Genomic DNA, 19,346 nt, shown 5'->3' with positions numbered 1-19,346 from the left:
CCTCGAAATTGAAATTATTTTTCAAGGAGAGCGCGCGTAAATCCAGGCGTCGACACGGTTCGGTTCGTTTTCTTCCCTCCCGTAATTCCCCGGGCTGACAGCACCTCTCTCTCTCTCTCTCTCTCTTGCTCTCCCTTTGCTTCGTCGGTTAGGCCAGTTTGGCTTAGGATGAACTCGACCGCGAGAGTATTAAAGCCAGCTACAAGAAGACGTACAACGAGAAATTAATCTCAATCGTCGCTGGGCCTCGGCCCCGTCATTTATCACGACTCGTTACCGGGAACGAGCGGCCGGAATCCACGGATTGATATGAAGTTAGCAACGGTAGTCTGCGCCCGATTGTGTCGTGACTGCCGCTGAGATCTATTAGTCAAGCGGGGCCGAGTGGCGAAACGGAAAATGGAAGAAGAAACCTGCTGGCTGGAAGCGGAGCAGCGTGCGCCCCCCTGAGCATCCGACTCGAACAGACACGGAGAGAAAGCGAGAGAAACGTGTAGAGAGAAGGAAGAGCGAAATAGAAAGGGAAGGGAGGTGAAGGGGAATTGGAAACGGAGATAAAAGAGGCTGGAGCGTAAGGTCGATTTAGTGGGGGCGCCATGGGTGGGCTTTGTCGCGGCGAGGATTCGCGCACGGTATCGTTGTCATAAGTATGTACCCGGAAAGATCTTGTCCCGATGACAATGAACTCGCGTAAACGTCGCAATTAACGCGCTACCAACTGGGAAAGCTCCCTTTTTGTCGACGCAACGTCCCGCCCGACTTCATTCACTTTCGAAGGGCGCAGATCAAATCTGCATAAGTATGAGACTTGCCGTTTAACGAGTTTCCAAGGAGCGGATCCAGGCTCGTTTTTAATCGTAGCTGTGTCGAACATGTTAATTCGCTCGAGTCGACGAATACAGATAGAGATATCGGATGAGCGGAAAAAAAAGACTTCCATGTTTCGAAGGTTTATCTTTAGCACGATACAATATTTCACTTCAATTCGAAACAAACGAGAATTTCAATTTTCAAACGTTAACGAGTGTCGTAAGGGCGCGATTTTGTGACTCGCCGCGAGCCGGACGCCTTATTCGCCGCCAGCGATTTGATCGATGAGAAGAAGAAAAGCTGGAATCTTAGGAATTCGATGATTGAATCAGTCTGAAGGCCCCCCGAATCCGAGTGGTCGCGCGCGGTTTGATAAATGCTGTCCGTCTGCCGATACGTCGGATAATATTTGCGAGCAGATCCGGTAGAAATCGAAAGGCAGGGGCGACTGGATCGAGTGTAATTCGATTCCTTCCCGGCCCTTTATACCGTTCGTCCGGAGAAGCAACGTTCTGACACTCGTCCCACAACTCGACCGATGCCTTCTCTCCATCTTCGAGCCAATCTCTGCCTTCGTCCCTCGTCACCGACCTCTATCTTGAATTATATTTCTCATATTTTCTCCTTCCACTATCTCCGGGGCCTGTAGCCACGTGAAAATACAAGAAAAAACGCGTTCCTGGAACGATTCTTTCTTCCTTCGCCAAAGAAAGTGCCATTGATTGTGAGGCGAAATTCGCGATATCTTTTCGGTAACACGATCGGCCAGCGACCTGGTTCCTTGGTAATTACCGAGCTAACACGAGGAAGGAGGAAAGGACGTAGAGAACCGAGATGAAATAAGGAATATCCTCGAAGGATGAAGGCTCGCCTTCGCAACACTCGTTACGAGAACGAACCCCTTTCGCCTCGGATGTCACGCCAGCGAGGGTGGCGTTTTCGAGATCGCGTACTTTGGATCTCGTTACCAAAATCCCCTCTTCTTCCTTGTTTATTATTTCGACTCGTGGAATTTTCAGAGACGAGTTTCGCGACAAACGACGAACGTTGAAGTAGAGGAGCCCGAGGCAACCGCCAGCATGGTTCATCCCCTTTTGGGCTACGATCGACGAGGCTGTAACACAATCGCGCCTCGGATTCCAGAGACGTAATTAAAATTACGACGGCATGGGTCAATCGTCGCGCGTTCCACTCGCAACGACGAAAAGCGAGCCGCTGACGGAAAGGAACGAGAGGACGGGCGAATATCGACGTTCGCGTGCATCGTTTATCGAAAAAGCCGTGGCGGCAGGGTCGCCAGCATACTTTCGCCAATTAGCCTGGCTCTTTGTCCTCTTAAAATTACAACTGTTCCCTGTCATTATCGGAACGCGCGTCACGCGTACACGATGCTTTTGATTTTTCGCCAAAGTAACAAAACGCGGACAAACAGCCCGACCGCGCGTTCAACGATTCCCGCCGAACGAGCCGAAAAAGCGTTGATTAAAAACGCCACCGGAATGCATGGAACACCGTTTTCAATCGCGGCAATGTGTACGAGCACCGGTGTCGCGAAAATGGTACGTCGAAATCGCGAACCAGCTCGATTCCAACATAACGATCCCGAATCGCAGGTCGCTTTCTTCGCGTTCGAAATACGCCTCTTAATGAACTCCAGCTGGGCAGGCAGCCCGTTCCTCGGCATCGGGGCAGGAATCCCCGCGGAGTTCGTCATTACCGAATCAAAATTAAAGGCAAAGATCTGGAGAAGGGTATCGTTCGTTCAGCTTATTAGTCGCATACGTACTGTACCACGCTAATGGATACGACGGGGATTGATACGGTTCAATCATCGGTAGAGGATATGGATGCGTCTAAAATAGCTGCTTCCGAAGCGAGGGGAGAGCTCGTATCGCCTTTGTAGCTCGTCTTCTCTATTATAGACCGAAGAGGTTTCGATCGATTTATCCGTTCCGTGTTTCAATAAGATTTACAATCTTCTGCCACAAAGTCTCATTGTCTGTGAATCTCGTGGGATCTCGTTAAAATTCACACTCGTACTCGATCTAACTGACACGGTTGCAACGCCAACAAAAACATCTCGGATCATCTCGCGAGGTGCGAGCGACGCGGCGCAACTCTTCGCTTTCTGCGAAGTTCGCGGAACACGAAATTCAATAGGGCTGAAGCTATTGGTCCCGAGGAAAGGAAGACAGCGTTCGCTAATTATTCGCGACTAGAAGCAGAGATTGGCCGCGCTCCGAAAGCCGTAGGCACGCCTAATGAAATCCATGATCTATTAAGGTGGCTGTGAGAGCGTCTAGGTGTCTACTCATGCGAAGCTAGATAAACGCGCGGCTAAACGCACATTTGCGTGCGTAAACGCGCATACAAACGCTCCATGGCCGGAACCGTGAAGACGCCGAGGCGACTGACGATGTACCTGCAATATTCGACTAATTAGAAATTTAATAACCCCGCTGCTCGGCTGTTGCAGCTTACGACGACGTCCCGGCAAATCAACTTCACCCTCTCTCCCACTCTCTCTCTCTCTCTCTCTCTCTCCCCTCCCACCCTTAATTTCAATGTTTTTTCTTTTCTTCGCCAACTCGTTCCTTTCCCTCGACCCTTTTCTCTCGACCGTAGTCGCTCGAACAAGGCTCCGCTATTCTTGTTCCCATCTGAATTTGCCGGACCGACGAGTAAACGGGGGCCAGGTCCAAACGGAGGCGGACCGAGATATCCATCGGTCGTCTTAATCGACTCGTATTACCAATTAAAATTTAATTATCCCCGAAATTAAGTCGTTACGATATCGAAGGCGCGCGAGCGCGATCCGTCTATAATTCTGACGTTACTGTCGGCGATGATAGCGAAGGGATGATGGCTGGTTCTTGCGTGCTTCGCAACTCGTATCTCGTCGGGAAATCGACTTCTCCGCAAAATTTCGAAGTCTCGCAAAATTGGTCGTCGAACGAACCGCGGCTAGCGCGCCGTCGAGCGACGAGGTACCGCCGCGTATTTCGTAGTCGTCTTCTCGAAAGCATCTCCCGTGGAAAGGGAAACGATGGCTCGTCGACGGAAGAAGAAGAAAAGAGAAGGGAGAAAAAAGAAGGATATGGAGGGAGAACGAGGAGAGAAGGTGGGGATCCTCTCCTCCATTCCGCTTAACGCGGCCGTAACTTATCGCTCGTAGACGCACGGTATTTCTCTCCGGCTCTTTGAAAGCATTTTCTCATTAAAAAATTAAGGTTCGAGGGGTCGAGGAGGGAGGCGGCGGTCGGGGAACTGAGCGGGAGGATGTCGGGGGTGGATGGAGGTCTCGCGGGTTCGCGCGCGGAGCGGCAGCCGCCAGTGAAGAGGGCGGTTTGCGGCGGGGGACGGTCGGTGGTGGGTCGGTAAGTGCTCTGCGGCTCCCAGATGCGCCCAATATTATGTTTAATGATATTAACTTCTTACTTAATGGTCCGCGGTTCGATTCGAGGTGCGAAGAGACGCCCTCGGACCGCGCGGCCTACCCCGACCCATAAAAAGAACTATACCCGGGAGAATAATTTGCAAGACGAGGAAAGGAACGTCGGGATTCGGAGGAGGGGTAACGAAGAGGTGCGGCAGGAGGATCTAATCGTCCGGAAAACACCAATTTTCGACTACTTCGCGTGGCTCTTGGAAAATAAATTCGTAAATACACCCTCGATCTACACCCTTGGAAATAATTTCTTTCGGCGACCCGTTACCGCCCTCCCTTCTGTCGTCGCTGTCTCCGAGGACTCGCCTCCGTCTCGAGGTTCGGGGACGAAAGAAAATTTCGTTTGAAAATGTGCGCGCGGAGTGTTAAAGAGCGTATGGCCGGTTAATGTCAGTCACGGCATCCGGCCGCGAATCTTAACGATTCTCTCCCTACATACCGCGCGGCTCGATCCACGAGGGTCGAACAATATAGAACCAAGATTAAAAGATTCGCGGTACCGAGGCGTAAAGACCGGCTGATGTAGCTTAACGAGCCTGGCGCTCGTAAAGACGAAAAAAACATTCGAGGAAACTGAAAAAAAGAAAATAAACGAGGGACACTTGGCACGGAAGTTTCGCGAGGCAGGAGTAACATCATCGCCCGCGTTAGTGACGCGATCGTTTCGCGATAGATTCGACAAGACGATTCGCTTTTGAATCGACGACGTAATACGAGAAACTCTCGACTCATCGGTCACGGCGTCCAAACGAAACGTGGAAAGAGGATACGCGCGGTTCGTTCTCCGTTACTACCTGCCACTCGGGTTCTGATGGAAATAAAAGGTCGGAGGGAAGCCGGTTTTACGCGAGAGCGTGCGATCCCTCGAGGCGATGTGCGACAGCTCCGCATAGAAAAAAAAGAAGCGAATCGATTAACAGCGATAATCGGATGGAACGCGCGGCCGACAGAGAGACCGGCACTTATCTTCCTACGCGGTCGACTCGAACCAAGACTAGAATAATTATTTAATTAATGGCCAGCGCACAGGCCGAGAGTCCACCTCCGCTTTGGCCGATTCGTCGTCATCCGCCGGAATCGATACTAAAACTTTTCCCTGTCTGTTTTGTTGTTTGCAGGCTCCGCGAGGAAAGAGGAGACGCCGAGAGAGCACTCGCGTTGGACCAAAAACCCAGGGATCTGAGCTCGCACAATGGTAAGATAAATACGCGCACGCTCGTTTACCGTAATTATAGTAATCGGCCGATAATACGGCGAATAACGCCGAGTCGTATTATGGGCCGAGCACCATTACGCGGACGATGAATCCTCCTTCTCCTGGCGACCGGCGATCCTCGTGATTCGAGGCCGTCGTTCCTTCGCCGTTCCGTCCAGTGGAGGAGGATGCTTTTGTACTTTCCTCTTCGATAAACAGCTTCGAATCGAACGTTTCTCTCGTGGAACGAAACGTTCGCGCGATTTCCACTTTGACTATGACGCGTACGAGATTCTTCTAATGGCAGAGAGCCTCGAAACGGAACATCCCTCCGCAACGGGGGTACTGGCCATCGCTCGAGGCCAGGACACGAGTTAACCGAGCGTGTCCGGATCGCGGAGGACCAGTCCCTTTTTCGATTTCTTTATTTCTCATCGCTGGCCCGGTCGAGCGTTTAGGCGGCCTGGAGAGATTAAGTCCGATATCGGGTTACGGGGCACCTCTCGGCTCCGCCTTTCTTCTGATTCTCCGTAATATTTTAATCCGTTCGATCGGACCTTTTATCCTGATGGCGAGTGTGCGCGGCCCTAGGCCCGGCCAGCGACAAACTGGACGTTTCGAGTTCGAATCCGATCGTGTTCAACCCGCGGACCCCACGGAACCTGCGGGCCTCGTTTCTTCGGGGATTTCGACGCGGACGTCGATCGTGCTTAATCGAGCGCGGCCTACCGCTGGCCGCGATCCTCGCCTCGAATCGAGACTTATTCGCTCGTCGACGAACCACGCGGTTGTTCCACGATGCGGCCACGGTCGAACCACGAGCTGGCCCCGAGCGATGCGTCATTCAGCTTGGCGTCGCTGGCCAAACAGTATCTATCCACGTCAGGATTAAAATGCCGGGATATCAAATACAAGGGGAGCGGGTCAACCGTGGAAATTGGACGGTCTGTTTCTTCTCGTATAAGCGGAGGCAAATAATATCCATCAATCATTGTCGATCGAGGCATTTTATTCTTCGAAGAATCGTATAAGCGCGTACGAGATCGTTATCCAACGCGTAGACAGACGATAGATTCACGGAACGATCGTGTTAACAGGTTCCTCGAATGGTCACAGTCCCGTGCTGAACCTGTCGAAGACGGCGGGAAGCGGAAGCGTGGGCGAGCACTCCGGAAGCGAGGCAGAGGCGTCGCACCGTTCGCAAGACGACGAGGAGGAGGACGACAATCTGTCCGAGGACCTGGACGACGACAACGAGAAGGACGAAGGTGAGAGAGCGTGGCGTGGTCGGATTCGTCTCGTGGAAAATGCCGCGCGACCAACCGATCTCCTAAGCGTCGATCGATACGTCGACCAAGCCGATCGGTCGATCAATTAAAGCCAGGTAGAGCGTGACGGTGAATTTGACGTGTGCCGAAAGTCGAAACGATGTTGCCCGTTCCGCGCGGCACGCATACGTAAAATAATTATATCGAATGGACCGGACAGACCGCGTTTAAAGATGAGTTCCCTGGGACGACTGGTAGGTCAGACCCTCTCATCGATCATCTCGGGCCCGCCGCGGAACGACGTTCTCTGGGATTCGTCTTTCATCCGGCGTTCCGAACGAACCGAGGTCTCTCCTCAGCGGTTGTCAAAACTTGTCAGCCGTGCACGATGAAATTTTCACCGAGAGGCGTTTGGAATTTTACGCGCTGCACGTGTCTCGACTGCCACCTTTTTTCCTCCGTCTGTTTCCTTTGCCCTTTCTGCTTGTCATGCGTTCACGTCGAATCAGATCGCACTAGAGAGATGCATCTCGCGCAATTTTTCTTTTAGTCGATAGTTGTATTTCTCGCAAGTCATTTACGAGCGTGATCAATGGCGAATAATTAAGCCTTCTGGATTGAATATTATCTTCGTTCTATGGTTTGAAAACTCACCGATATTACGGGAAAGAAATTTGAAAAAGTTTTAAGAAAAAATTGTACGGTTCCTTTACGATTCGAAGCTCTCCGAAAAACTGATATAAACGAGATTCACACTGGAACAGCATGAAAGAAGCACCACTGGTGGAGGGGCCCGTTGGTCGTTAGACTCGCATCTTCGGTATTTAGTTTCATTTTAATAATGAAAGATGGGTCCAGATAAAAATCTCGGTCTGTAGCTCGCGGTGCTATCTCGACTGTCCCGGCGCTTCGATGCACCGAAGCGTCATAATCGCGATGATTTCTAATCGATTTGCCGATTGTCTGCACGCCACGCGTTAATTGGATATTCCAATTAGAGCCCGCGAGTCTTCACCTCGGTTGACACAAACGGCAAAGAACGTCTTTCTTCCTTCCAATCTCTCGTCGTACCACCAATAAAAATACTACTGAGAAAAACTGGTAATAAAAAAGGGAATCGTGGAATCTTCCGCCCCCACCCACTCCGACAGGATATACATATGTCAAATTCCAAAAAAATATAAAACTAGCGGGACGCGATTAAAAGCGAGGCCAAGGACCCGGACCCAGAGACGAGAAACAGTAAATGTTCGGTTAGGCGGGTGGATTAGAGGGGAAAGGCTACAGGGTGGAATTAGCGGGCCCCTAAATTTCAGGAAAGACACGAGTTAGACGTATAAATTCTGGTGGTCGTGTACCGGAGGGGGCAGAAATCCGTGTCTCGCAGCGTGTCGTATACATCGGCTACATCCTACCTATGGTGCTCGCGGTGATCGAAGTAGAACCCCATCGAACGTCCGTGGGAGTGTACACGCCCGTGGAATGCAGTTCTGATTTAATGAGACGCGCCGCTATCTCGCTCTCGTTCCTGGAATCCGATCTACCGCGATTCGTTCGTTTCTTGCCCGACTTCCTGGAGATTTCGTCCGATTCTTTTTAACCCCTTCTTCCCGGCGAGATTCTCGCTAAGCGAGAAGAGCTCGCGAGTGCCGCGAGTCTCGCGAAATTTCTCGTCCTCCTCGCGTCGCGTCGGGCAATTCGATGGGGAAGACGTTGGCCCTTGGCCTTCGACGCAGATAATTGTAATGGGTTTCGAGAGAAGGAGACCGGAGCGCGGCGATGGAGCGACCATCGAGAAGAAATCGAGAGGAAAAAGGGTGAAGGAAGAAAGAAGGAGGGGGTGGAGGAGTGCGACGAAGGAGTGGAAGGTTTGTGCTATCAAAAGGTGCCGGCGGATCGGCACCGAAGGCAGCCGCGCGAGCATTAAATCGGCCAATGGCAATAAGTAACCGAATGCCGTGGCGTTGTAGGTGCGCGCTGATAATTAAAAGACGATACAATAAAGCACGTATCATTGGCCATAAAGCAGCCGGGGCTAAAGCCCACGGTGTGGGCCGTTGGAGCGCGCGGACCGGTCACTTAAGCTCGGAAGAACCCACGCAGACGTCTTGTCTCGCCACTCTCCGGACCTCTTCGGCAATAACCATAAGGCATCCTTTATTCCGGCGATCCCCGAGCCCCGGATCCTTCCACGGTGTCCAGAGCCACGGTTCCTTTCGTTCCAACGACGAAAACCATGCTTCCAGGCTAATCGTCGATAGAGAGAGAATAACGAGGCTACTCCCGCCTCTTAGCCGGAGAACGACGAGTCGCGATCTCGAGTAGAAAGCAGAAAAAGAGTAGCAGAAAGAAAGAAGTGCGTTCGAGCAGGAACTTTATTCCAGGGACCGCGCGTCCTTCGTGGAATCTCGAGAGTTTTCCATCGAAATTCCCTTACCCGCGGCGCGATACCGGAGGATAAATCGCGCGGCTGGAAACGAACGACAATTCGGTGTGTTCGTCCTGGTTCCCCCACGGTGCCGTACACATCGGATCGGCTAATCGGTCGGCCAAGTGCCGTTTTAATTCGCGAATTTAATTCGTCCGCGATGACGTTAAATCAGAGACGTGGCGAAGGGTAACAAGTAGTCGTCGCGGGATTACGGCTTTGGAACACGCACGCGTTGTAAGTCTCCTCGAGAGAGCGGCCGGCGCGAGACCTCCCTCGAACGTTGTTCCACGATCCTTCGGCGAAATTTATCGGCGACGCGTCTCGTATACGCGCGCTCACGCCGAACAAAAAGTCGCGAAGAGACGGGCTAATAGGCGAGTTCTCGTTGCCGCTCGTTCGCGTGTCCGATTATTATATGCGCATTTCCTCTACACTGATCGCGTTTTCTACGTTCTTCGCAGCGGATCGGCTCGTAAACGATCGAGGGCGATTTAATTGCTTTAAAAGCGCGATGCAAGTGCTTGGTAAGAAAATCCTATGCGAATCGCCACAATGTTGATCGAATCGAAGAATCTTACACGTATGTGGGTAATTTTTTCAGATCTGTCGGACGTGCCGGAGAACCTGCCGCTTCCCGCGCCGGGATCCGAGAGTCCTCAGGCTCTGAATTATTCCCAGATCGCCTCCGCGGCGGTGGCCGTTTCACAGGGAGGCCAGGATCCCTCGGTCTCGAGTACGGAGACCCTGCTCAGGAATATCCAGGGCCTGCTCAAGGTCGCGGCCGACAACGCGAGGCAGCAGGAGAGGCAAATCAACTACGAGAAAGGTCAGTGGCATGGCTTTCTTAACGCGTCTCTAGCCGAGGCCGCAATTTCATTATCTGCCAGCTCTCGCGAAGCCGCATTAAGAGACATTAGTCTCTTCACCGACCCTTCCAGCCCATTTTCCTTTCTTTCTTCCTCCCCTCCTTTCTTCCCTTCTTTGCCCATCGCTCACTCCTTCTACTTCTGTTGACTCCTCTACTTCTGTAATTTGTTCGGCGTTCGACTGTCACGGCACAGTATCGCCCGTGACATCCGGCGCTGAAACTCCACGAGATGGATCCGAACACCAGCTTCGCGGTGTCGACGACTAATTTCAGGGTAATAACGCGTTACTCTCGCCAGCCATTAAGGTTTAAGGATCCACGGAAAGAGTAGCAATTTAGGCGCCGTTCGAGTGCTGTAATTTCGCCTAGCTCTGTCTCGAGTATGTCGTTACCGTTTGGTTCTCGTACCATTTCCGATGGAACGTGTTATTTTAAGGTAATCCGAATACCTGCTTATCGCAATTTTTATTGAAAACCTCGCCGAGAATTTAGTCGCCGTTTAGCGTTTGTATATCTCGTGGAAAAAATCTCCAATCTTCGCAGAGACGATCTATCTCGAACGCGAAATAAGGTTGACTCGCAAAAATCAGTCCGCGTAAAGAAACGTTTACTCGTTGAGATATCGTCGTTGTATCCGTGGCGGATAAGCGACGCGTGTCTTAAGTAGATAACGGCCGAACCGAGGTAACGCGATTAACAAGGCCCTGCGAACCGTGGACTCGCGTCGTGTACCTCGCCTTCGTTCTCATTAAGCGCGTGATAGATCGACTCGTGTTATTATTATTAGCGTCCGACATGCAGCGTCTTGAGACCTGGAAACATCCAAGGAAGAGGTGTAAAGAGAAGAGAGAGATCACACGATCGGATGAAGACGACGAAGTGTTTAAGTCACTCGTCGACGACGACCCTAGCGTTTCTGTGAAGATCGTCCGGCACTTTGTTAAAGATCGATCGATCGATCGATCGGACTTTCTTCTCCAGGCGGCATAATCGCGTGCCTAAGAGGATTCGTGTTTCGACGTCCCGGCGTCGATGCTCGCCATTTGCTAATCGCAATCAAAGACGCGTAATCGTTGTACGATCGCCATAGAATAAGAAGGAAAGTGGAACATCCTGTCGAACGAGTTCTTTGTACGCGAGTATTCTATATACTACGAGTACGTAGCGTAAGAAAATTCTAATAGAAATACACGGTGATGTCGAACGCGTAGTATAATCCTTTCTTGGCCCAGTTCTCGAGGACCACGTGTTCGCTCGCATTCACTCTGCGTCGACCTCTTCCTCGCCGAAGCAAGGACACGCGACTCTTAATATATTCCAGCCGAAACGTAAAGCCGGCCTTTAATTGCCCATTAACGGCGGTATAAAGTGTCGTTTCCACGGTCGTCGAGTAACGCGTGTTCACAGCGCTTAACGACGTCGAAGCCGGACGCGGCGAGTCCCGGACCGCGCTCTCGTACCCTACGTTTTTCCTCGCAGCGAAGAAGAAAAGTGGCATTCTTTCGGGCACGGTAGGTTCCCTGAGCGCGGTATCTCTCAGCGGCGATCGCCACGAGGAGACCGTCCTTTGTTTCGCGACCGGTCCAGCGGCCGATTAAGCCGGGAGTTTAACGCGAGAGGACGTTCCGCGTCTCGAAGCCGACGCGTGTCCAGCGACGAGTTCATCTTCCATGCCGCGCGACGTCCAAGTCGGCTTAGCGCGGATTCCTCGTGTCCACGAATGTTCGCCGAGAGACGAGCAGCAAACGAAGGGGCGAACGTAGAGGAGCTTTCGTTCGCGAGTCGATCAAGTCGATAAAGAATCGAGGAGAGAAAGAAGAAGATCGCTGGATAAAAGGACCGACTCGAGACGCGGATACGCGTCAAGAGAATGAAGACGAGATCGTAGGAGGAAGAGAGGAGGGCATGAATTGAGAGCAGATCGACGAAAATGCGTAGCCTGGAGGACGAGGGCCGAGAAGAGGGTGTAAGAGGGCCGATTTAATACTCGAACGAGCCAGCAGCTCGTTTTACACCAGATGGTTTTACATACGGCCGCTATCGTGTTACCGAGCTTCTCCGTATGGCTGCATTGGCCGCTTCGACCGGGTCCCCTAATACGCGCGGACGCGCAAACACGAGCGAAATCCTCGGAGCGGCGCAGTGATCGACGCTCTCCTTTGGAGAACCGGACTCGATCTTGCGTTTCTTTGGAGAACGAGCACGGAACGACCAGGGAAACCGAGCGGATTTTCGAGAAGGAACGCGGGGTGGTATCCTAAACTTCGTTAAGTCCACCACGAACGCACGAGTAGGTTCCCTCGATGAAAAAGGAAAGATTAATGTAAAAGTGGCTGAAAGATAGAAAGAGAGAACTCACGGTCTCGTTCGGTCGGTAAGTTACACGATGCACGGGAGAACAATATGAGCTCGCCGGATGCTGGCGAGCAACGTAGGTGCTCGCTATCTTCGATGCTCACCGAGATAAGGGCACGAGGGGAAGCCACGGCGGGAGCGCAAAGATTGTGCGCGCCTCTTCTTCGTGTCCACCGCACGGGTCCGCACACACAAAGGTATACGTGGACGTGCACGTGGATAAAGAAAGGAGAGAGAGTCCGTGGCGGGCCGGTTGCTTAAGGCCCGCCGAGAGAGCGGAATAGAAAGAGGGGATTGAGTTGTAGCCGCGAGTGGAGGATCTTATGTAGATTCCTTGTAGATCGTGCACCCGATTCGATCGCGATCGGCTACCCGGTACCGGGTTAATTAAAATTGTACGGGCCGGACGTCTTTCTTTCTCGCTGCCTCTCCTTTCTGCCTCGCGTTCGCGGCCTTTCCATCCTCTCTCCCCTGTTCTCTCCTCCTTTGTGTCTCTCCCCGTGCCACCGTCTTCTCTGCTCACTGCCTCCCTGTTCTCCAGTGTCGCGTCGCCTCCCCTCGCCCCCGACCGCCTTTTCATCTTCCTTTTTCCTTGGCCGTTTCGTTCGAGCCAGCACGCTGGCTGCACCGGCCGGCGGCGCATCCTACCTACCGTAAGCTCCTTCGATTTTTGGCCGCCGCCTGGGAGGCTGCTTACGTGAAATCCTATTACCGCGAGCCACGCCGCGCGACAGCGCAACGACTCTCTCTGTCTATCGTCTTCTTATTTTGCTTTTGCTTCTTTTCCCTCTCATGACCTCTGTGCACGAGCCTGGTGCAAGCGGACCAGGATGCAAAGAATCTGTGTACCGAGCTACATTCTTGTAATAAAGGATGTGTTTTAATGCTGCTTCTGGCGTTACGTTGACGTTACGAATAATAATACGTACGTTACGATAGATCGTACACTTAGAAGTGGTGAGGTTAGTTCGCTGCTACCCTAAATTCGAATACGCTGGTCGAGATCGAGATCGACAATTTGTACTATATCTTCCAGCGTGGTCACGGTCTAAACACAGATGTAATGCCGCAGGAGGGTGAACTGGACCCGAGCACGGGATACCCGAAAAACGTGTAGGACTGCGAACTATCGAGTCCGGTACCACTGGTCCCGTTCCTTTACCTACTATAAATAGGGAAAAAGAGAAGGGAACGCGAACAGGGAACAGCAAAACGAAGAAGAGCTGGAAGGAATTACGATTCCGTTGGTTTCCTTAGCTCTTGTTCTATCGTCCCGTTCCCCGTTCGATTCGTTGCTCCCATTCGCGAGAGCCGAATCGGCGCAGTCCCGAGGATCATTAAACGTCCGCAACCACTTGCAGGCTACCTTAAAGATCGTTTCAGGGTCGAAGGTCGCGGGACTGCGAGCGCGCGAACAACCGGCCGCGTCGATTATTATGCTTATTAAGGTGGAAAGTAATAAATTACAGCTGGCTAATAGCGGGTATCGTGAGAAGCGACGGGAGATGGGGGGAGGAAACGGTCGAAGAAGCTTCTCGATCCCCGTGTACCGTTCAGATCGATTCGTCGAGGAACTTCTTCGGCCACTGAAAATAAAACCGATCGGCCGTTGTCTGTTGGTCGGTGTCTGGACCGCGCGACCAGTCGCCGGGGGAGGACGTTTCCAAGGCAATAAAGCTGTTCCATTCTTAATTAAATCCGAGACCACGCGAACGAGCTAATTAAAGCAAACATCCGACGCGATAAAGTTCGAACGTTGGCCCGAGGTCTCGAACGACATCCTGGAATAGGGAGAATCAACTAATCGTAAAAAGAGCTAGTTGACAAGTTTAACCACTCTTGTTTCACGTAGGTTTCCAATACGCTTTTCCTGCTAGTATCGGTGTCTAATTTGAAGCCTGGCAGGCGAACGAGATGGGAAAAGGCAGAAAACCGTTGCTGGTATCGATCTGCGGCGATGCCTACACGGCCACGGAAATATCCGTGCTCTTGGGGGCAGAAAAGCGAGGGGTGGGCAGCCGATTGCTTCGCGAACGACGTATACACAGAAACGAGTGGGAAAAAAACGAGCGTGCCATCGATACACGTGTGCGTACATAGTTTGCGCGATAATGGCCGCTCCGCCAGCCGATAGAGAGATAGCGTTGCTTTGGCTCGCGCGCGCGACCCAAGGGGGCGGAGGGTCGTTCGCTGCCAGGGCTAAACGTAAATCAATCAGACTGCGTTCAAACGAGAAGCAACTGGTCGAAGGTCTCGAATGTTTGCAACGAAAGGTACGACTGCACGTTGCTTGCGTGTGCCATGCTGATTTATCGCGAAATCAATGTGACTGTGAAGGAAAATGTACAAGGTAAATTGAATGCATATTTCGCGTCGTATAGAAACAAACGACTAAAAGTACTGTAGTTGCCACAAAAAATGGTTGGATAAACTTCAGGATATGCATATCGTAATAATTTTTCTTCGCTCGCCTCTGAGAAACAAAGGCGAAATAGCGTACATGCCTCTTTGTCGTGGAAGTACCAAATCGCAGCAGCGGTCTCGATAATGTGTCCCGGTATCGAACTCGAGGAATTTTCATAACGAGCAGCAGCAGCAGCAACAGCAGCAAGCCGGCTGGAAGAAAAAGGGCGCCTTTAATGGGACACGTTGGCGCCCGGGTCAGGGTGGCCCCGTTGTTACTCGTTAATTCGAGCCGCGACCGAGAGAGCACGCACACCAGCGATCCGGTGGCCAGGTCCGGCTATTCTCGCGCGAATCCGTGGAAAGCGCAAACGAGCGTGATCCCGAGGTATGCGCTTCGTGCCGAGGAACCGACGAAGAGCTCCACCCTTTTGTCCTTCTCCCTCCACCGTGGTTCCCTACCAAACCGGGCAGAAAAGTAGGAATAAAAACGCGAAACAATACGATGTCGCAGCAGCGTGGTCGTTGTCGGTTCCCACCTCGAGCTCCGGAGGTTCGCCTGGTCTGAAGAACGCGGCCGATTGTCAATTAGAGAAACCACAAGGGCTCGGTTTTAGCATAAGCCACCGGCCAAAAGGGGCTAGGATAAGGTGGGCTATAGACGCACGCATCGTGAGCGCGTTTCTTTCCTCGACTTTCTTCTCCTTTCGGGGGCAAGGCATCGGTGCATCGATAAAAAGAGACAATAAGATACGGAGAATCGGAAGAAAAAAGGATGCTGGTGAACGGTGGAGAGTAGGCAGGCAGCGTGCGAGCGAAACAAGGGGGAAAGAATTTAAGAGAGAGGGTCCGCTGGTGTTAAGGAAGCTAATAAATTATCCTTAACGCGGCGACAACTGGTTGATTATATATTTAACAATAAAAGGAGTCACGAACTTGAGATAGAGTCCAGCTCGCTGGCCTCGTGGAATACGTCGAACGTTGATTCGGACTGATTCGATATTTGGTATCGATCTGGAGGACCTTCACAAATTACAAAATCTAGAACTTTCTAAAGAACATACGCTATACCGATTGTAATGGACGATGTTGTTCAAACGCAAACGAACGAGGATGAATCGACAGAGAGATATCCGAAGGCGTATGTATCATTTCCTAGAAAAAGCCTCGACAAGAGTAGGAGGAAAACTACGGTACGCGACGATAAACCGTGGTGCGCACGTCGCTTAAATCTTGGATTTAACGATCCCTGGGCATCGATCCTGCCGCTCGATCGTCACCGATCGTTGTCGCTTTGGAATTAAGCGACAAAACGGACATTGGCGACTAACGATCCCGCGCGCGATTTCCCGGCTGGAGAGGAGGTGAGACACTCGCATCCAGCACGATTATAAAAGCGGAAATTTACGAGCCTCTCGAAGCCCACGGGAGGAGATCTCGCGGATTCTTTTCCGTCCCTATCTCTTCTCACAGACTCTGTCCGGGACTTTGTTGCGTCGCAGATTTTATCGTCGCCGCCGTTTTAAGTGTCTCCCGTGAGACTTTGTTGCCGAGGTCTTTCCTCTCGCGACCTTCGGCCGATTACCGATCGCCGGCTCGATCGTTCGTCCGTCTTCTTTACGCGTACCTGCAGTACCGGATTGTACGCTTCACTCGATGTTAAACACGATATTTTTACGGTTAGAGGAAGACCCAAGCGGTAATTTTGAATTAGAAGATGTTTGAAAACTAAACCTTATAAATAACTGTTAATTTGACGGTTGATGATTGGAATTGAAAGTCGAATTCAATTTTGATCGGATTTCTCATCGAACGCGTCAGAGCGAGGCGAACGAAGCGACAGAGACAAAGGAGAGAAACGGCCTCACTCGAAAGAAAGGTGGAAAGAAACTTGACCTACCGCAGTTTTAACTACCGTTCAATTATACAGTTTGCTTTCGGTTGGGTCGTCGCACGGGTCGAATAAAGCGTGTAATTTACCGGCAATAAAAGAGCAGTGGTAACGGCCACGCGAGAGAGTTGGTCGCGACGCGCATGAACGAAAGAGGGAGAAGTCGCGTCGTTAACGACGCCGTTTACTGCCGCGAGCAACGAATATTTTGTTGCGTCTCTCTGGTCCGCCAACGTGGAATCGACGACGGCACGCGGCTTCGTGGCTCTCTCGCGGAGCCTTCTCTCCTTTTCCCTCTCCTCGCGACTCCCCTTGACTCATGACCGGGCCCATCCGCGACAAAGAGGAAAAGGAGGAACGAACGAGTCGGTACGCGACAGAATCCCGTTCCGAAAGTGTCATCGTGCCCCGGCGAGAGATTCTCGCCAACGGCGTAAAAGCACCGCGATAATTGGCCCTTAAAGCACGCCCCTCGCGGCTTAATGCATATAATCGCGCGCATTATGCGCCTGCGACTCCATCCTCTCGACCCGCGAGACGAGTCTGGCTAATTTTCTCGCGTGACGTAACCGCCCGATTAGACCGTAGAGGAGGCGCGAACCTGCGCGTTGGGTAAATAAGGAAAGCGTGACGACAAGAGTTGTCGTTTCTTTCGTTCTCCAAGAATCGCCGCGAGACGCGAACATCGCGGTGGGCAGGTGTTCCAGGTGTCTTCCACCGTACTCCTAAACCCTGAGGCGACAACGCAATCCCACTTGCATATATATACGTACGTCGTGTTCAGCGATTGTCACGATCGAGAAGATAACGTCGATAATACGTAATCGATGATGTCCAGTACTTGCTTACTCGCGTTTTATTTACGGCTACATATATAGCGAGTAAAAGTTTCAAAGAAAACGATGAACATTTATCGATATCGGGATTTGTCTGCGCGATGCGACGGCGGTAGTTGAAGACATAAAATCGGCAGGCGGTTATTAGCGCAACGCGATAACGACGGGATGGTGAACGTACGACAAGATGAAGATACCGAGTTACGTCGCATTCGTTAGAGCGATTCTTAATTACGGTTGTCTCGAGTGACATACAGGACGGAGAAAGAGAGGCAGCTGGCTCGGTAGCGCGATTTTACAACTCGTGCTGTTTCCGGTGCACGCGATACGCTTTGCCTTCGCATAAATTGCCGGCTATGGAGCACCGGGTACAGTGTCGCGAGTCGACAAGCCTCTAGGAATCGCCAGACAGCGGATACCAATTCTTCTACCTGTGGGATCGACACAGAGAACGATGGTACCGAGCAGAGGGATAAGAAACGGAAGAAGAAGGATCGACCGTTAAGAAGCTAGCCACAGGTCGGCAGAGGTTATTCGATAAATGCCGCGGGATTCTCGGCCGGTGAACGTTTTACGATCGGCAACCATTAATGTCTCGTGCTGTGCACGGGCGGTCTAGCATGCACGCACGTACAGTCGGACAGACACTCGTAATAACGATAAAGATCCAGCGGCACGTCGCGTCAGTCTCGCTAGAACGAGGGGAGAAAGGGGGGTCCGCGGTGGATTACGTATGCAGTTCGGTTCAACGACTGAGCGAGATCGATTCGCGCTCGTGACCGGCAAAATTTGGTGACCGTTGGATACCGAAGCAAAAACCTTTCGCGATGTTACATGATTCATCCTTAGATTCGTTGACGATTTTGCTTGAAAGATCTTTTCGCCTCTTTCGATTACGAAGAGATTGATTTCGCACATCTATTTCAACAATGACACGAGTGAAACAAGCTGTTCAAGGCAGTTATGTACCAAACACATAATCTTGGCGAACAGAATGGAACCCAAGAGACAGCGATCGCATATGATTTTTGTAATTATTCGTTCTTAGTCGATGAAATTTCCATTTCATTTTTATCTTCCAACGAAGAACCGAATTATTTCGATTCGCGACACTTTTGAAACACACGTGCGATTTGATTTCCTGTGTTCTTCGAAATTGAAATCCGTTCACGGGGGAAAAGTAAAGACCGACGAAGATGGAAAAAGTCGAAGGCCGCGATATCGTAGCAGCGGCGGTTTCTAAGCGACGGCTGTGCAATAACTCGGCAAGATATACCGGAGAGTCTGTTCCCGAAGGAAGGAAGGATTATCTTGAAACGCGAAAACGCTCTTCGCCGTATCTCCGGCCGAGTTCGTGCGACGAACACGGCCACCGTAGTCCCGCGTCCTCGATTGCCGACCAAGATATCGAAACTATTTTCCTACGATCGACCGCGACTTAGGACCGCGTTCCTTCTGCCCTGGTATCCTCGTTCGATTGTCTTGGTGGTTATCAGGCTGAGAAAAAAGGACAGGGAACGTGGCTAGATTAGAGATTCCTTCGGAATTGACTGGCTCGTTGTTGGCGCGAAAAGTATTAGTTAAGGAAACGAGGAGAGTTCGCTTTTGCTTCGGATCGATAATAGGAACACGATCGTATGTTTACGTGGGTCATTGTGTACTCTAAAACGACGATGCTCGCGAATGTTTGATACCATAATTATACCAACAGAAAGGGGAGTTGCCTTGGAATGGGAAAGCATCGGGAAGAACACATGCAACAATATTTGCTATGACTGGAAGATAAGTCATTTCGATCGATCGCGCAAACTGTACCTATGGCGCCACGAATACTGTCACAT

At 51.5% G+C, this 19,346-nt stretch overlaps 1 protein-coding gene across 7 annotated transcripts in view; it reads left to right on the top strand.

Moving 5' to 3' along the window:
• The window catches only part of LOC117238016 (dachshund homolog 2), a 143,952-nt gene that overhangs the window by 84,317 nt on the left and 40,289 nt on the right, over positions 1–19,346 (top strand). For all 7 annotated transcript variants that reach the window (XM_033502517.1, XM_033502522.1, XM_033502521.1 and 4 more), the window contains 3 exons: positions 5,377–5,453; positions 6,551–6,721; positions 9,754–9,978. In XM_033502517.1, the coding sequence (XP_033358408.1) occupies positions 5,377–5,453; positions 6,551–6,721; positions 9,754–9,978 (473 nt within the window). The remainder of the gene's footprint in view (positions 1–5,376; positions 5,454–6,550; positions 6,722–9,753; positions 9,979–19,346) is intronic.

The sequence above is a fragment of the Bombus vosnesenskii genome, unplaced genomic scaffold (genome assembly GCF_011952255.1).
Source record: "Bombus vosnesenskii isolate JDL3184/JDL3185 unplaced genomic scaffold, Bvos_JDL3184-5_v1.1 scf7180000013431, whole genome shotgun sequence".
In the NCBI taxonomy this organism is placed as follows: domain Eukaryota; kingdom Metazoa; phylum Arthropoda; class Insecta; order Hymenoptera; family Apidae; genus Bombus; species Bombus vosnesenskii.
This window is presented reverse-complemented; position numbering and strand designations above follow the sequence as displayed.